At 33.5% G+C, this 12,504-nt stretch overlaps 2 protein-coding genes across 3 annotated transcripts in view; both read left to right on the plus strand.

Moving 5' to 3' along the window:
- LOC150096756 (uncharacterized) overlaps nucleotides 1-2,283 on the plus strand; it is a 90,251-nt gene extending 87,968 nt beyond the window's left edge. Inside the window, exon 12 of one of the 2 annotated variants that reach the window (XM_090408428.1) lies at nucleotides 1,722-2,283. In XM_090408428.1, the coding sequence (XP_090264554.1) occupies nucleotides 1,722-1,945 (224 nt within the window). In that variant the 3' untranslated portion in view covers nucleotides 1,946-2,283. The remainder of the gene's footprint in view (nucleotides 1-1,721) is intronic. The other variant, XM_090408429.1, reaches the window with a different exon arrangement.
- A 3,632-nt stretch (nucleotides 2,284-5,915) lies between these two features.
- Nucleotides 5,916-12,504, plus strand: part of LOC150096757 (uncharacterized) — a 131,078-nt gene continuing 124,489 nt past the window's right edge. Inside the window, exon 1 of the mRNA XM_090408700.1 lies at nucleotides 5,916-6,003. Coding sequence (XP_090264826.1) covers nucleotides 5,916-6,003 — 88 coding nt within the window. The remainder of the gene's footprint in view (nucleotides 6,004-12,504) is intronic.

The following is a 12,504-nucleotide window of genomic DNA, read 5'->3' on the forward strand; positions in this document are numbered from 1 at the left end:
CTATCAGCCTAGTTGTATTTCTGGTGAAAGAATACAGCCGCTCATGTGGTGCACTGTTTTTGTCAAGGAAGGAGCTAATTTTTCTTACTTGATTTCCTTGATTCTCGACCATCCATCTTATCTTTAATTGTTGTTTCAACAATGTCACCTGGATGAGAAAGGGAGTGGATGAGCAGAAGTTATTCCCAATCGCCTTTGCAAGTTTATAGGAGTAAGATGTGTATACGAACCATGATTTCTTGTTTTGCATTTGTTTCACACTTCAGTACAAGTTCGGTTAAACCTCTTGTTTCCAGCTAGTTCCGATATGCTGAATTTTTCGATTCAATTCTTCAGTAAACCTATTGCTTTAATAGTGGACAGAATTTTGAACAGAGACGATAAATATCAATATATAAAAGTAATTTTGATTAAACAATAATTTCATAATTATAATTTTAAATGATTTTATTTATTTAATTCATTGAAGGCTAATTACTTTTATCTATTGGCATTTATTTAATTGTTTTCATTTGAAAAATTTAAAAATTTTAAATAGATATCAATAAGATAATCTTTTGTCCAAACACACTTTAGGAGTTCATAATCTTAATATGTTATAAAGATATATAAATCAATACCACAATCATTTTTACCTGTACCCTGCTGTGAGAAAATTGCAACCTCGTTGTCCCCAGGTTAGGCTACATTACCCTTTCCATCATTTCAATTTTGCCTTTTTCCCCACTGCAACACAGTCTCTAGAGATGGCATTGCAATTCATCTTCTGTTGATACCATAATTATAATGTTCGTCCATAGAAATCAAAGTCCATGCAAGACTATTCATTCAGTCTGCGCTGTGTATCTTTCATGTCACAACTTTATCAATGTCCGATTCGCTACCCAAATTGTATTTTCCCATATACTAATTAGGCATGTAGCGTTGCAGAACGAACTCCATCAAGAGATCTCTTCTACCATCATGAAGCGGGTGGATCTTTTTATGACATGTGTATAGATCTCATGGGAGATAGAAAATAATTACTACTTGATGGAATATATTGTTAATATTCGCTTGACCACTCATGTATTTGGCGTAGTTCGTGAAATGACCGTTTGGAGACGCTAGTGTTTCCTCCAGAGTAAAAACAGTTGTTTAATCATTTCAATAGCACTTAGTTGAAATTAATTATTCTTTTGTTGGTTATTTTTGTGATTTAAATTGTTCATTGGAGATTGCCTTCATTTCGCATTTAAAGATTGTTTATTTTTTTTTGAATTTTAAAATGTAAAGTTTTTAAATTTTTCCATTGCCACTACGCCTGTAGCAATTGTTGCAATTAATTCCTTCGACTCTGTTGTTATGGAAACCTAATAACCTTGAAATACAAAAAATAGTAACACAAGGCGATAATTTATGCAGAAGAACTGTTTGTACATTTCCTGTTTAGCTCGCGACGCTCAAATTGTGTTGCTTAGCAACTCAACTAACAGCACTAATGTAACTTACTGCTAGTATGAGTAGAGAAAATGTATTGTTTGAAATGTACATTTCTTAAACAATATGCACGTGCCTTCATAGAACGAGTTATTTATTTTCAATTGTAGATTTTTTAAATCCATTGTTTGGAAAAACAATTGTTTGAATCTCATATTTATTGAAATTGAACGTATTATTCTGTTTCTTTCTTTTCTATTTTTCTAATATTACCACTTATAATTCTTGTGTTTGTTTTCCAGAAGGCAACCCATCTATTCAAGTTTCCGAAAAAGGACTTTGCCTCACCAAACCACTCGTCTATACTTTCGCTATTGTCGGAGGGGTGGCACAATTACTTTTCTTCAGCGCCTGCGTTCTACTGTTTGTGATAGTGAGAAAATGTCGTCGGCGACCGTACAAGTCTTCAAGTAGTTTTAGCCGAGCATCGGTATCCAGTAAGACTGATCTTTTTTTACGGTCTTAGCTCGTGCAAAAGCGATGGTGACGTAAAGATGGAGCCAGTATCTGTCACTTCTAAGAACCATTTCCGTCAGCACAAACGTACGTTTCTGTCAGTGGCGAGAGAAACGACGAGGACTTTAAGACATCACTCGGGATGGATAAATATATGTTTGGGCCGTCTATCGGAAATGCGTGATAGGACGCGAAATCGTGTAGTTACTCCCTGAATATAATTAAAGTCAGAATCTGTTCCAGCTCCCGACATAAATGAACAGTCAACTGGAAGCTAGGGTGGTTATTTTGCTCTGTAGAAAAGGAAAAAAAAAAAAATGTTGAAATAAAATGTAAATCCACTTTTTAGAGGCTGTTTTATTTCGTGCTCACAATGGCTGATAAAATCTGTACTACAATCTTTTTTTTTTTTTTTTTTTTTTTCGGTCTCCAGTCAGTGCTAATTTCATATAAGTTTCTATAGCAAATAGACTCATTTTTTTAACGTATTAAGCCAACATGTTATTATTATTATTATTGATATTAAAAAAATACACCGGATTGTTTATATTATTACAATGCATTCCATTGAACATATACAGTCGGATTTTATTGTTTAGAAGTAGGGTTTAATTGTTGATATTTTAATTGCTTCTAAGTTGAAGTTGCGGCGTAATTCTCAATAATATGAAGCACAAGGTGGATTTTCCATTCTTTTTTATTTATCTCTGTGTGTATGTAACAGTGCTACTTCCGCTATATAAGTTAGTTCTGAAATTTTAGTATTCATTATTTTTACCAAATTGTGTAGTTTTATTTATTTTATTTTTTAAACCTCTACCTTACATCTGTATATTGGCATTAAGGGCAAAACAATTAAGGATTTGCAGCCATTGTATTACGTGTGTGAATTGTGTGTTCTTTGGCTAGTTGGCCTTTCGCAGGATGAAAAATCCTGTCATATTCTTTTGAGACCAATTAACTGCTGGTATTTTGACACTTCCAGCAAGTGAAAAAATTCTTAAAATCTTCGTATCCTAGATGGAATTCGAAGCCAGGTCTTTTAAACGAAAGGCATCATAAACAAGGTTTATAAGGATTATAAGAGTTTCTGGATTATCGCGCTCTTAACTCTTGAAACTAAGAAGCCTTGAAGTCAGTAATTTCTTGGAAAGCACATTTAATTTTGATTAAAAAAAAAACTTATACGTTTCTTTCTTTTTCTTTTTTTTTTCTTTGAAATTAATAATAACCAATTTCTATGTTATAAAAAATTTACGGTCCTCGTAAAATAAAATAGAAACAAATGATAATGCTTTCTGATCGTTTAAAGAATAGGTGGCGCCACTTGGTCGTAATTTTCAGAAAATTTAGAGGAACATCACATTTCACCATCACTACACCATGGGTGCACTTTCTGTCACGTGCTACGTGAGCGCGACACAAAGAATGACACCCTACAGAGTTGTAATCCCAACTGAATTATAATTTTAAGTGCTCTATGGTCGACTTTCCTGAGTTGCTTGATTGCAAACCTAAGTTTCTTTGTGGAGAAAACTTCGATTTGCTTCTGCCGAAGATCGACAAACTCCAGAATCGGCTTTAAAAAAAAAAAAAAAAAAAAAAAAAAAAAAAAAAAAAAAAAACCTCTTAATGAGTATCAGTGTAAAAATCGTGTGCTTTCAGAACCATCATGCGTATTTATTTATCGGTTAGTTCTGTTTTCATATAAAATGGGCTGATATTGAGTTAAAAAAGACGTATATTAATAGGTTTTTGACACTAACAGAATAATTAATTATAATAAGCTGATTCATGAAGATTTTTAACATTAACGAAGCTGTTTGATCGGTAGGAGAGCGATTATTATGAATAATTGCTTTCATTGAGGAGTCATAACAGATTTCGCCTTTTATTTTATTGTTGCACTGACAATAACAAGGCCTTTGCTTCCTAAAATAGTGCCCATGTTGAGATAAGCATCGGAGAAATGAGGTGCTTTTTTATTCGTGAAAATCTATTCGGTGATGTTGTCACTTTATTTCCATGTTTAGAGCTGGACGTTGCAAAGTGTTTTATTGTTTGGGTTCAGAAAAGCAGTTAATGTCATTCATTATAAAACGGTAATGAATTGTTTATAAGACAATTCGAATGATAATAAATTAAAGAAAACAACAATGGATTAAAAGACTGCATGTTCAATAATCGAAAAGCGAATGTAGAGATAATAAATGAGAATGAAATTGACTAACAATGCAATCAGTTTCGCGTGTAAAACGCATGCGTAATAAAAATGAGAATGAAATTGACTAACAATGCAATCAATTTCGTGTGCAAAACGTATGCGTAATAAAAATGAGAATGAAATTGACTAACAATGCAATCAGTTTCGCGTGTAAAACGCATGCGTAATAAAACTCAAGTGTGAAATGTACAACTTTCCACAAGATTGAAAATGTGAAATAGCTCAAAACAGTTATTTTTATAGAAAAAATGATTTTATAACATTTATAAGAATAAAAAGCATTTGAATTTATCAGATTTCATTGTAAAAAAAAAGTCTAAGATAAAAAAAGAAATGAAAGTGACTACGCAGTTATTCATTTCTCACTACCAGACGTCGCTCTAGTCAGAACATGCTTAAAAGCAAGCCATCTGGTGTAAACAATTGCAAAACTAATACGGAATAAGCTGTTATATAAATGAAAAATGTACGGTTTTTTAAAGAAGTGCATTTTATCGAAGTAATAATTAACCAAAATTAAAATCCTACATTATATTAATTATGAAATTAATGAAAATACAAACCCAAAAATTAAAGTAGACATTTATATATATATATGATTTTAAATTATGTATATATAGATAGAAAGATTACCAAAACAAGCCTTAAAGTACAAGCCATTAGGAAAAAGAAAACCAGGACGTCCTCTTAAACGATGACTTCTAAGGCCGGAACAGGTCATCCTAGGCCTAAATCCTTGATACGCACGATGATGATGATATATATATATCAATCTATTTATATTGTTCTGGTTCTATGTAGAAAAATTAACTGGAAATTGACAGCGAGGTTATTCAAAGATGAGTAAACTAAAAAACAAAAACGAATAAAACAAAATAAACTTCTACCTTAGGGAAAAGTCGCTGAATGTGACATTTCTGTCAAGCTTGACCTCTGAAGCATCACCGGGAGGAGGGTTGATCGTGAACATTGGCTAATTATTACCTGCATGTCATAGCCCAAAGCGTATAGTGGACCGGTCTAGACTTTGTATGTATGCATGTGTGTGTGTGTGTGTGTGCATGCACTATTTGTAGGCAAACTTGTGCATCTAATTACACTTTTCCCCACATAAAGAGACACTCCCCCCTTCCGGAAGGCAAACACCCTTTATTTAGCACCTTCTATTGACCGATGTTGTTATTAGAAAACTTGCTGGGAGTTGCCCAGATACGAACTTCATATAAGAATCTATTCTTGCCTCCCGTTTCTTTCTGTTGGCTATTTTGCGTGATGACGTTATCTCAGAAGTTAATTGCTTTTGTTACATCCAGGGGGGCATTGACATCGACAATATTCTATTATGCGGATCGAACAACTCCTATAATTAATGCTTCAGAGATTTTTGTGAACAACTGTGGAAAAGTAAGTGTGGATTGACTGCACGAAGTTGGGGTCTTTGTTTAACCAGTGAGAACAAAGGTGATCCAAGGATGTGTAGAAATGTGATAAAGAGCAACGAACCCGCACCCAGAAAGGCTAAATCTTGGGCTGTTGCATGCTAATCTCTACCTCACGAAACTGTATCAAAAGCTTCTTCTAATGGCGCTAATTCTACCTCTCTACCCTCCCCCTTCTGACCCCTCTATGTAGGGGAGACAGAAGATTTTGCAACACGTTTCAAGTGTGGTTTAAACCGGATAAATTTTAGTAATTAGCCTTGAAATTTCCCGCGAAAATTATAGCCTTTAGTAGATCGCTATTTCTTGCAATAATTATGGTTATTGCAACAGTTATACAAGAACTTAGAGATCAGGTACCTCCAGAACTAGAATCATTTACGTCATCGTGTAATGACTACGCAGGTAGTTCTGGAGTTTATTATGGTAGAACACTGTCCTAATGTCAGCTACTTTATGATGATGGCGTCATTGGAAGTTATCAAACTCAGTGCTGTGTTTACGTTTAAGCAACAAATGTATGCGACTGTGTTCCCTCTGTAATGCGTTATACGTTTTTCAAACTAAAGATCTCATACGTGTTTCAGAGTTTTTATTTTATAAAAACAAACAAACCAGCCGGAGAACTCACACAGTTTAACCGACATAATTACTGGCCTCGTAACTTTATTTGTATTGCTGAGATAATTGGGGGGAAAAAAATGACCAAACACCATCACATTCAAATATTATCAGCTAAATTCGATCGAGGATTAGACAAAGACCTGAATTAATATCAATGAAATCGTCGCGATTTCAACAGTTCTTTCTATTCAAAACTCCAATCTAAAACACCATAATATTAAATACAATAAAAGCGTATTGTATTCTCTTAATCGGAGTTTTCTTGTGTCAAATTGATGATCATCAACGCACCAATTTAGAAAAAAAAAAAAAAAAAAACAGTGAAAAAGTTAAATAAATGAAAAAGCTTTGAGAATCATGCAGACCGATGGAAGTATTTTATATATAAACAGGTGACGTTTATACCGAAACGCCACCTATCTGTTCAAATGTGAACCTTTTAAAAGAAAACTCTCGTACCATGCTCTTGAACCTTATCACAAAAAACCAAAAACAAATAATAAATAAATAAATAAATAAAATAAACTTAATCACTTAATTTACATAAAAGTAGTATACTTATTCTTATTCCTTCCCTCCTCTTTCACCTTGCGGTGTCGAGGATATTTTCTACATTTAACCGCTACCGTAGCGAGGATAGGGTGGTTAGCCCTATGCCTCCAGCTGTGTACTATGTCTGTGGATGTGTGTGTTCATGGGCCGGTTTGCCTGTTCTGGGAGACGATAAACCCGAGATTCCGAGTGAAAAAACTCTCAACCTCCGTATGAGACCGGCTAACTGACCTTTCGTCGAAAGAGACCAGATAAAGGTTCCTCACGTCACTGACGGGAATCGGACCCAGGTCTTTCCTACCAAAGGACTTCGTCTATACTGGTTAAGCTACGGAAGCTCATTAGTAAACTTCAAATAAAACAAAAAACGAAATAATAAAAACAGCATTTATAGATGAGTTCTTTTAGATTACGGCACAAAGTTGTAATTACTGTTCACAACCCATTCTACATCATTAAAACAGAAGATGACTTTGTTGACAAAAAAAAAAAAAATATATATATATATATATATATATATATATAATTTTCTACAGGTTTTTTTTCCCATAGTTCTTTTTTTTTTGCAAATTATTTTCCGTAGCTGTTTGATCGCATTCAGTAAAACACGCGTGAGTCTTTCTCATTTATTTTCGTTTTTATAATGAGATTAAAATAAACATGTTTATATAATTTTCGCAGCGTTTTTATAGTCATTTAAACAATATAAGCAGTCAATTATTTTAATTACCCTCAACCATTAAACTGTAGATATGTATTGAACAAAGAAATAGTAATTTCTGTTTCAGATATAGCAAATTATTTAAAAAACACAAAGTAACAATTAATAGTCAAATTAAATTTTAAGAAAAAATAAAATTTTTTAATATCTTTTAAATAATTTTTAGAATTTATTAAAACACCATAATAATATTGATATTTTATGAATATATAAAAATAAATAGGAATATTCGAAAAGTTGTTCTTGGTATGTGTAACAATTAGCAATGGCTTTACTGTTATTATTTTTTTATTGAATAGATGTTTTAAGGGTACATTAGATTATCATTTCAAAATTAATGTTATTCCCCCGAACTATATTCTTTTAAAGTACTGAAATGGAATGAATATAAAAGACTTCTGTTTAAAAATAAAGAAACGTATTCCATATGTATTTAAGAAGATTTTCCCCGAAAAAAAAAAACAAAAAACGAATCATTATGTGATGAATCGGACTATTGGATGAGGGAGTGATGTTAGGAGGGAGGGTAGCAAAAACGCTGTGCATACGAAAATGGGCTGTTAGTTAGGTACCGCACATTCTAATACATTTGCGATGATAACATATTCACTTTCATCAAAACAGGATTAAGACACTGCACAATACGAAAACAAAATTGCCAAGTTTGCAATATTTACTCGAAGCTAAGCACGTTCGGAATACCAAATCAGTTTCTCCTTCATCCTCTCTTTCATTGCACATCCTTCACCATTACATGGACACTGGTATTCCGTCTCTCTCTTCGTAAAAGTAACTGCACCAGAACAACGCTTTTCGCTCGGTAATAGATGGTATATAAGCAAGAAGAGAACGAAGGAGTAAGCTATTTAGACGAGTATGAATAATACATTATAATGAAAACACAATTAGAATTTTAAACAGAGAATTCCGCTGTCTGCGCACAGGGACTTGTGACTTAGCGATGTCTTTAGAAGTCGTGGCATTCTAATAGGGGGAGGATGCTTACAAAATCACTTGGGCGTGTAAGCTACCTTTTTTTTTTTTTTTCCTTCCGAAATAGACGATCGAAGTCCTTTTCTAAAGTCTATTCTTCTATCTCTGGAACCTCGTTGATGCGTGGACACACACGGTAAGGACAGTATGGAACTAAAGAGAGAGTGAAGTAGAGAAATAAATTCAGAAAATTAAGAAAGGAGAGTTAAGAGGGATAAGGCCCTTTTATTGAAAGAACCCTCATTGAATTCTTTGAGAAGAGATGAACTCATTCCCTATTAGTTGCATTGTTGTAATGGCAGTGCTTGACTTTCGCACACGAATTTTCAACCATTGAAACAAAAATCTCGGTCGAATAGTCGCTTCAAAACTGCATCCAACTTCGTGCTTTGTCAATACTTCGGTTAATTTTTTAAACATAGTTTTGAAATATAACACTTTTTTTTAGAGAATTTAATTAGCTCAGTTTTTTTTTCTCTCGCTTTAATAATTTCACTCCTTACATCTTACAAATTGTATTCTGAATTAAAAAAAAAAAAAAAAAGAAAAAAAAAATCAACAAAATCGGGGGTAAATAATATATCATTCTAAAATTGAAGTTACAGTAAGCCATACTTTTATATTTGTAGTAAGTGTGAAGCACCACCGTGAACATTAAAAAAAAAAAAAAAATATATATATATATATATATATATTAAAGATACGAAATAATTTTATAAACTTGTTTTTTTTACTCCTTCTCCCAAGTAAGCAAAACAGTTAAGTTTGCATCTGAACGTAGTTCCAAGTCTAAAGGTAGTGCAACACCAGGGCAACTCGTTGTAAAGGTGGGTAAAGTTCCGATCACTATTCTTAGTATTTCCCATAATGTAAAACACATCTCACTAAGAGATGTATACTGTTATACATTATGGGTGCTTAATGTTTAGTGTTCTTTTAACTTGGAAGAAGGAGTAAAAAAACCAAGTTTATAAAATTACTTGGTATTCTTAATATATATTATCCCAAAGGTAAAAAACTTTTCACACACACACACACACACACACATATACTGTATATATATATATATATATATATATATATATATATATATATATCATTATTATTATTATTCTGTATCGAAATTTGCAACTTTTGTACTCCCCTACAAAATTTTGAGTATTCTACTTATTTTACGGGAAGTTACTAATGTCTAGATCCAAAATTTTAACCCCCCCCCCTCCGATTTTATATAGTTTGTGTTTATTATTACTATTAATGTATAATGATACAATGGCCGGGATGCCTACACGGACGTTCGAAAACATCTTATGAAATCAATATATTACTAGTGATTGGAGTGTATTTTGTACGTAAATTATGTGTTCTGCTGGCTGGTTTGTCTCGACGGAAAAACTGAGTTTCCGGGAGGGAAACTCCGACATCCCCCACTCCCCGTATCAGCTTCATTTGAAAAGTCCTGATAAAGATTCTTTGCATTGTGAACCGAATTCAAACCCAAGCCTTTCCAACTAAAGGGTTTCGTGTCTGACTTACTTCTGAACATCGCAAGCTAAACCATTGTTTACTGTATGTCAGTAATTTTGTCGTTTTTCAACTTCTGTTTTTTTTTTTTTTTTTTTTTTTTTAACTTACTGAACATTTTCCCTCCGTAAATGGTTACAAGTTGTAAGGAAAATATTTTAGGTAAATCCGACTAAAGAAAGAAAGAAATATTTGTATTACTCAGACGAATGTTTCAAGAAATGCGGTGCTAAAAATGTGTCCGTTAACATAAATAAATAGCTCTCATGATTAAGTGTATTCCATTGGAAAAAAAGGCCTACTGAGTACCAATGATGATAATAACACAGCAAGTATAAAAAGTGATCTGAGAAAAATCATATTAAAATGGTTCTTCATAACAGCCTTTTAATGCCTCGATGTTATTAGCAAAACACGTTAATTCTAGAGCCGTTTGTCTCACTGGAGATAATTTTGTTATATATATATATATATATATATATATATATATATATATATATAACATATTTTATTAAAATTAATATATAATTTTATATATATATATATATAAAATTGTATTTACCTCGGTGGCAGTTGCAGAATTCTTACAGCGCCATCTATCGGAACTCACGAGAACGCACCATCGCGACTTTTTTTTCTTTTCTTTTTGTAATGCGAACTTTTTTCTTCTTAAATTTTTGGGTATTATTTGGATTATACTCAGGCATTAAAAGTCTTAGGAATACTTCTTTTCAGAAACAACCAGTGTTTATCCAGTTTACAACTTACAATTAATTCTTTACAAGGAGAGGAAAAGGATGGGGATAATTATTCTTTCAGCTAAAAGAAAATCAACAGAATTTCTAATCAACGGAATCAATAAAATGTCCTTTTAAGGAGAAAAAAAAAAAAAGGTAATAAAAGAATGCAGATTTCGCTAACAATGGTAAGTTGTTATTAGCCACCTCCAGGGAGTCCAAGACTCATCGAGGGAGGGCACCTACTCTACAATCAGTCTCCACCACTCAACCTCATCATCTACACCAACGCCATCTATTGACCATCACCACTACTACTTTCACAGATAATCACAAACATCCTTGCCTATCGCAGGATTCGAACCCACAGCCTTTTGACTGGCTAGGGGATGCTCTAACCACTCAGCCAACCAGCCCGGCAAGTTTCAGCATCCAAATGTTTCATTGGCACTCATTAACATGGGAATAAAGGAAACTAAGGTTTGTATGGGAGTAAATTCGGTACTGAAATGTTAGCACTTATGCTTGTTGAAATATTTCCAAATTTTTCTGCTATCAGTTATATCGTTTTCAACTGTTCCAACCAAGGGTCAGATATTATCATACAGGAACTGGCAAGCTCTCATGTTGATAGATTATTACGACATAAGAATCCCTGGATTAGTCTTAGGAGTTAAAAATGCTGCAATCTCTATGTATAATAATAATAATAAGACAAGAATTATGAGAGAGAGAAGCTTTATCATAAGATGGAACATCTTAATACTTTTTTTAAATATTTTTTTTTTCCAGCTGACTAAGTATCAAGTACTAAGACGTGATCAAAACCGGAAATGCAATCCCAAAATGCAAAGCGCCCGAAATCGTCCACCCCTTTGCTAAGTACCCGAGAACTGTTCTATAGAAACTCGCTTCCCTCTTAACCATTTGAACAGTCAATTGCACTGCGGTTTGTATTTCTCCCCAACCAGAGCCGACAATAAAGAGGTCATAGGTCGCATACCGTAGGCTACGAATTAGCCGGCTATCTCTGACCTTTCACATGCAAACGAACGAAGCTTGCCTTCCCCTGTATCATTTACTGCCATGCGATGTGGCTTCTCATTAAGTCACCTTCTCCCCAGCGTCCGTCATCCCCTCCTTTTCTATGTAAGTACTTGAAGCAATAGTTAAGACACTCCATTTTGTTGCTTACCCCCCCTTTTCTAGATCTCCGCCTTACGTAATTAGCAGGTCATACCGGGGTGTTGCTCAAGTCTGAAGACGGACATTCCCTCTAGTTTGCCCAAACAAACAGTGGAATTCTAGGGGTCGTCATCATATAAATCGCCGTTTGTGATTTGCGTACGTGTCCAAAGGAGCGAATATCCTGTTGTGCGAGTTTGTATTCAAATTAGCCAACAAATTAAATTTTGTTTTAAGAATTCAAATGTCAATAGACTGAGCAAATATTTGAGTATGCTAAAGAAAAAACAAGGACAGTTGTGTTACACTGAAAGGAGACAGTAAATGCAATTCGATAGATTGAAATTAGAAGAATATTATAAGAAGCAAACGAAAGCGTGTGTGTGTGTGTGTATATATAATTTGTAAACATCAATTCCCTTCCTCCTCCCCAACTAGAGATAGTAAAATTTATAACACAAACAGTGCGTGTCTGTGGGCAATGTATGATTAAGCGAATTTTAACATTGACATGATTTTTTTAAAATTTCTTAAATAAGTCATTAAATTTTTTTCACTTATAATTCAACA

This window comes from Typopeltis vanoorti, chromosome 18 (genome assembly GCF_054136105.1).
Source record: "Typopeltis vanoorti isolate ZY-2024b chromosome 18, IOZ_Tvanoo_1.0, whole genome shotgun sequence".
Lineage (NCBI taxonomy): Eukaryota > Metazoa > Arthropoda > Arachnida > Uropygi > Thelyphonidae > Typopeltis > Typopeltis vanoorti.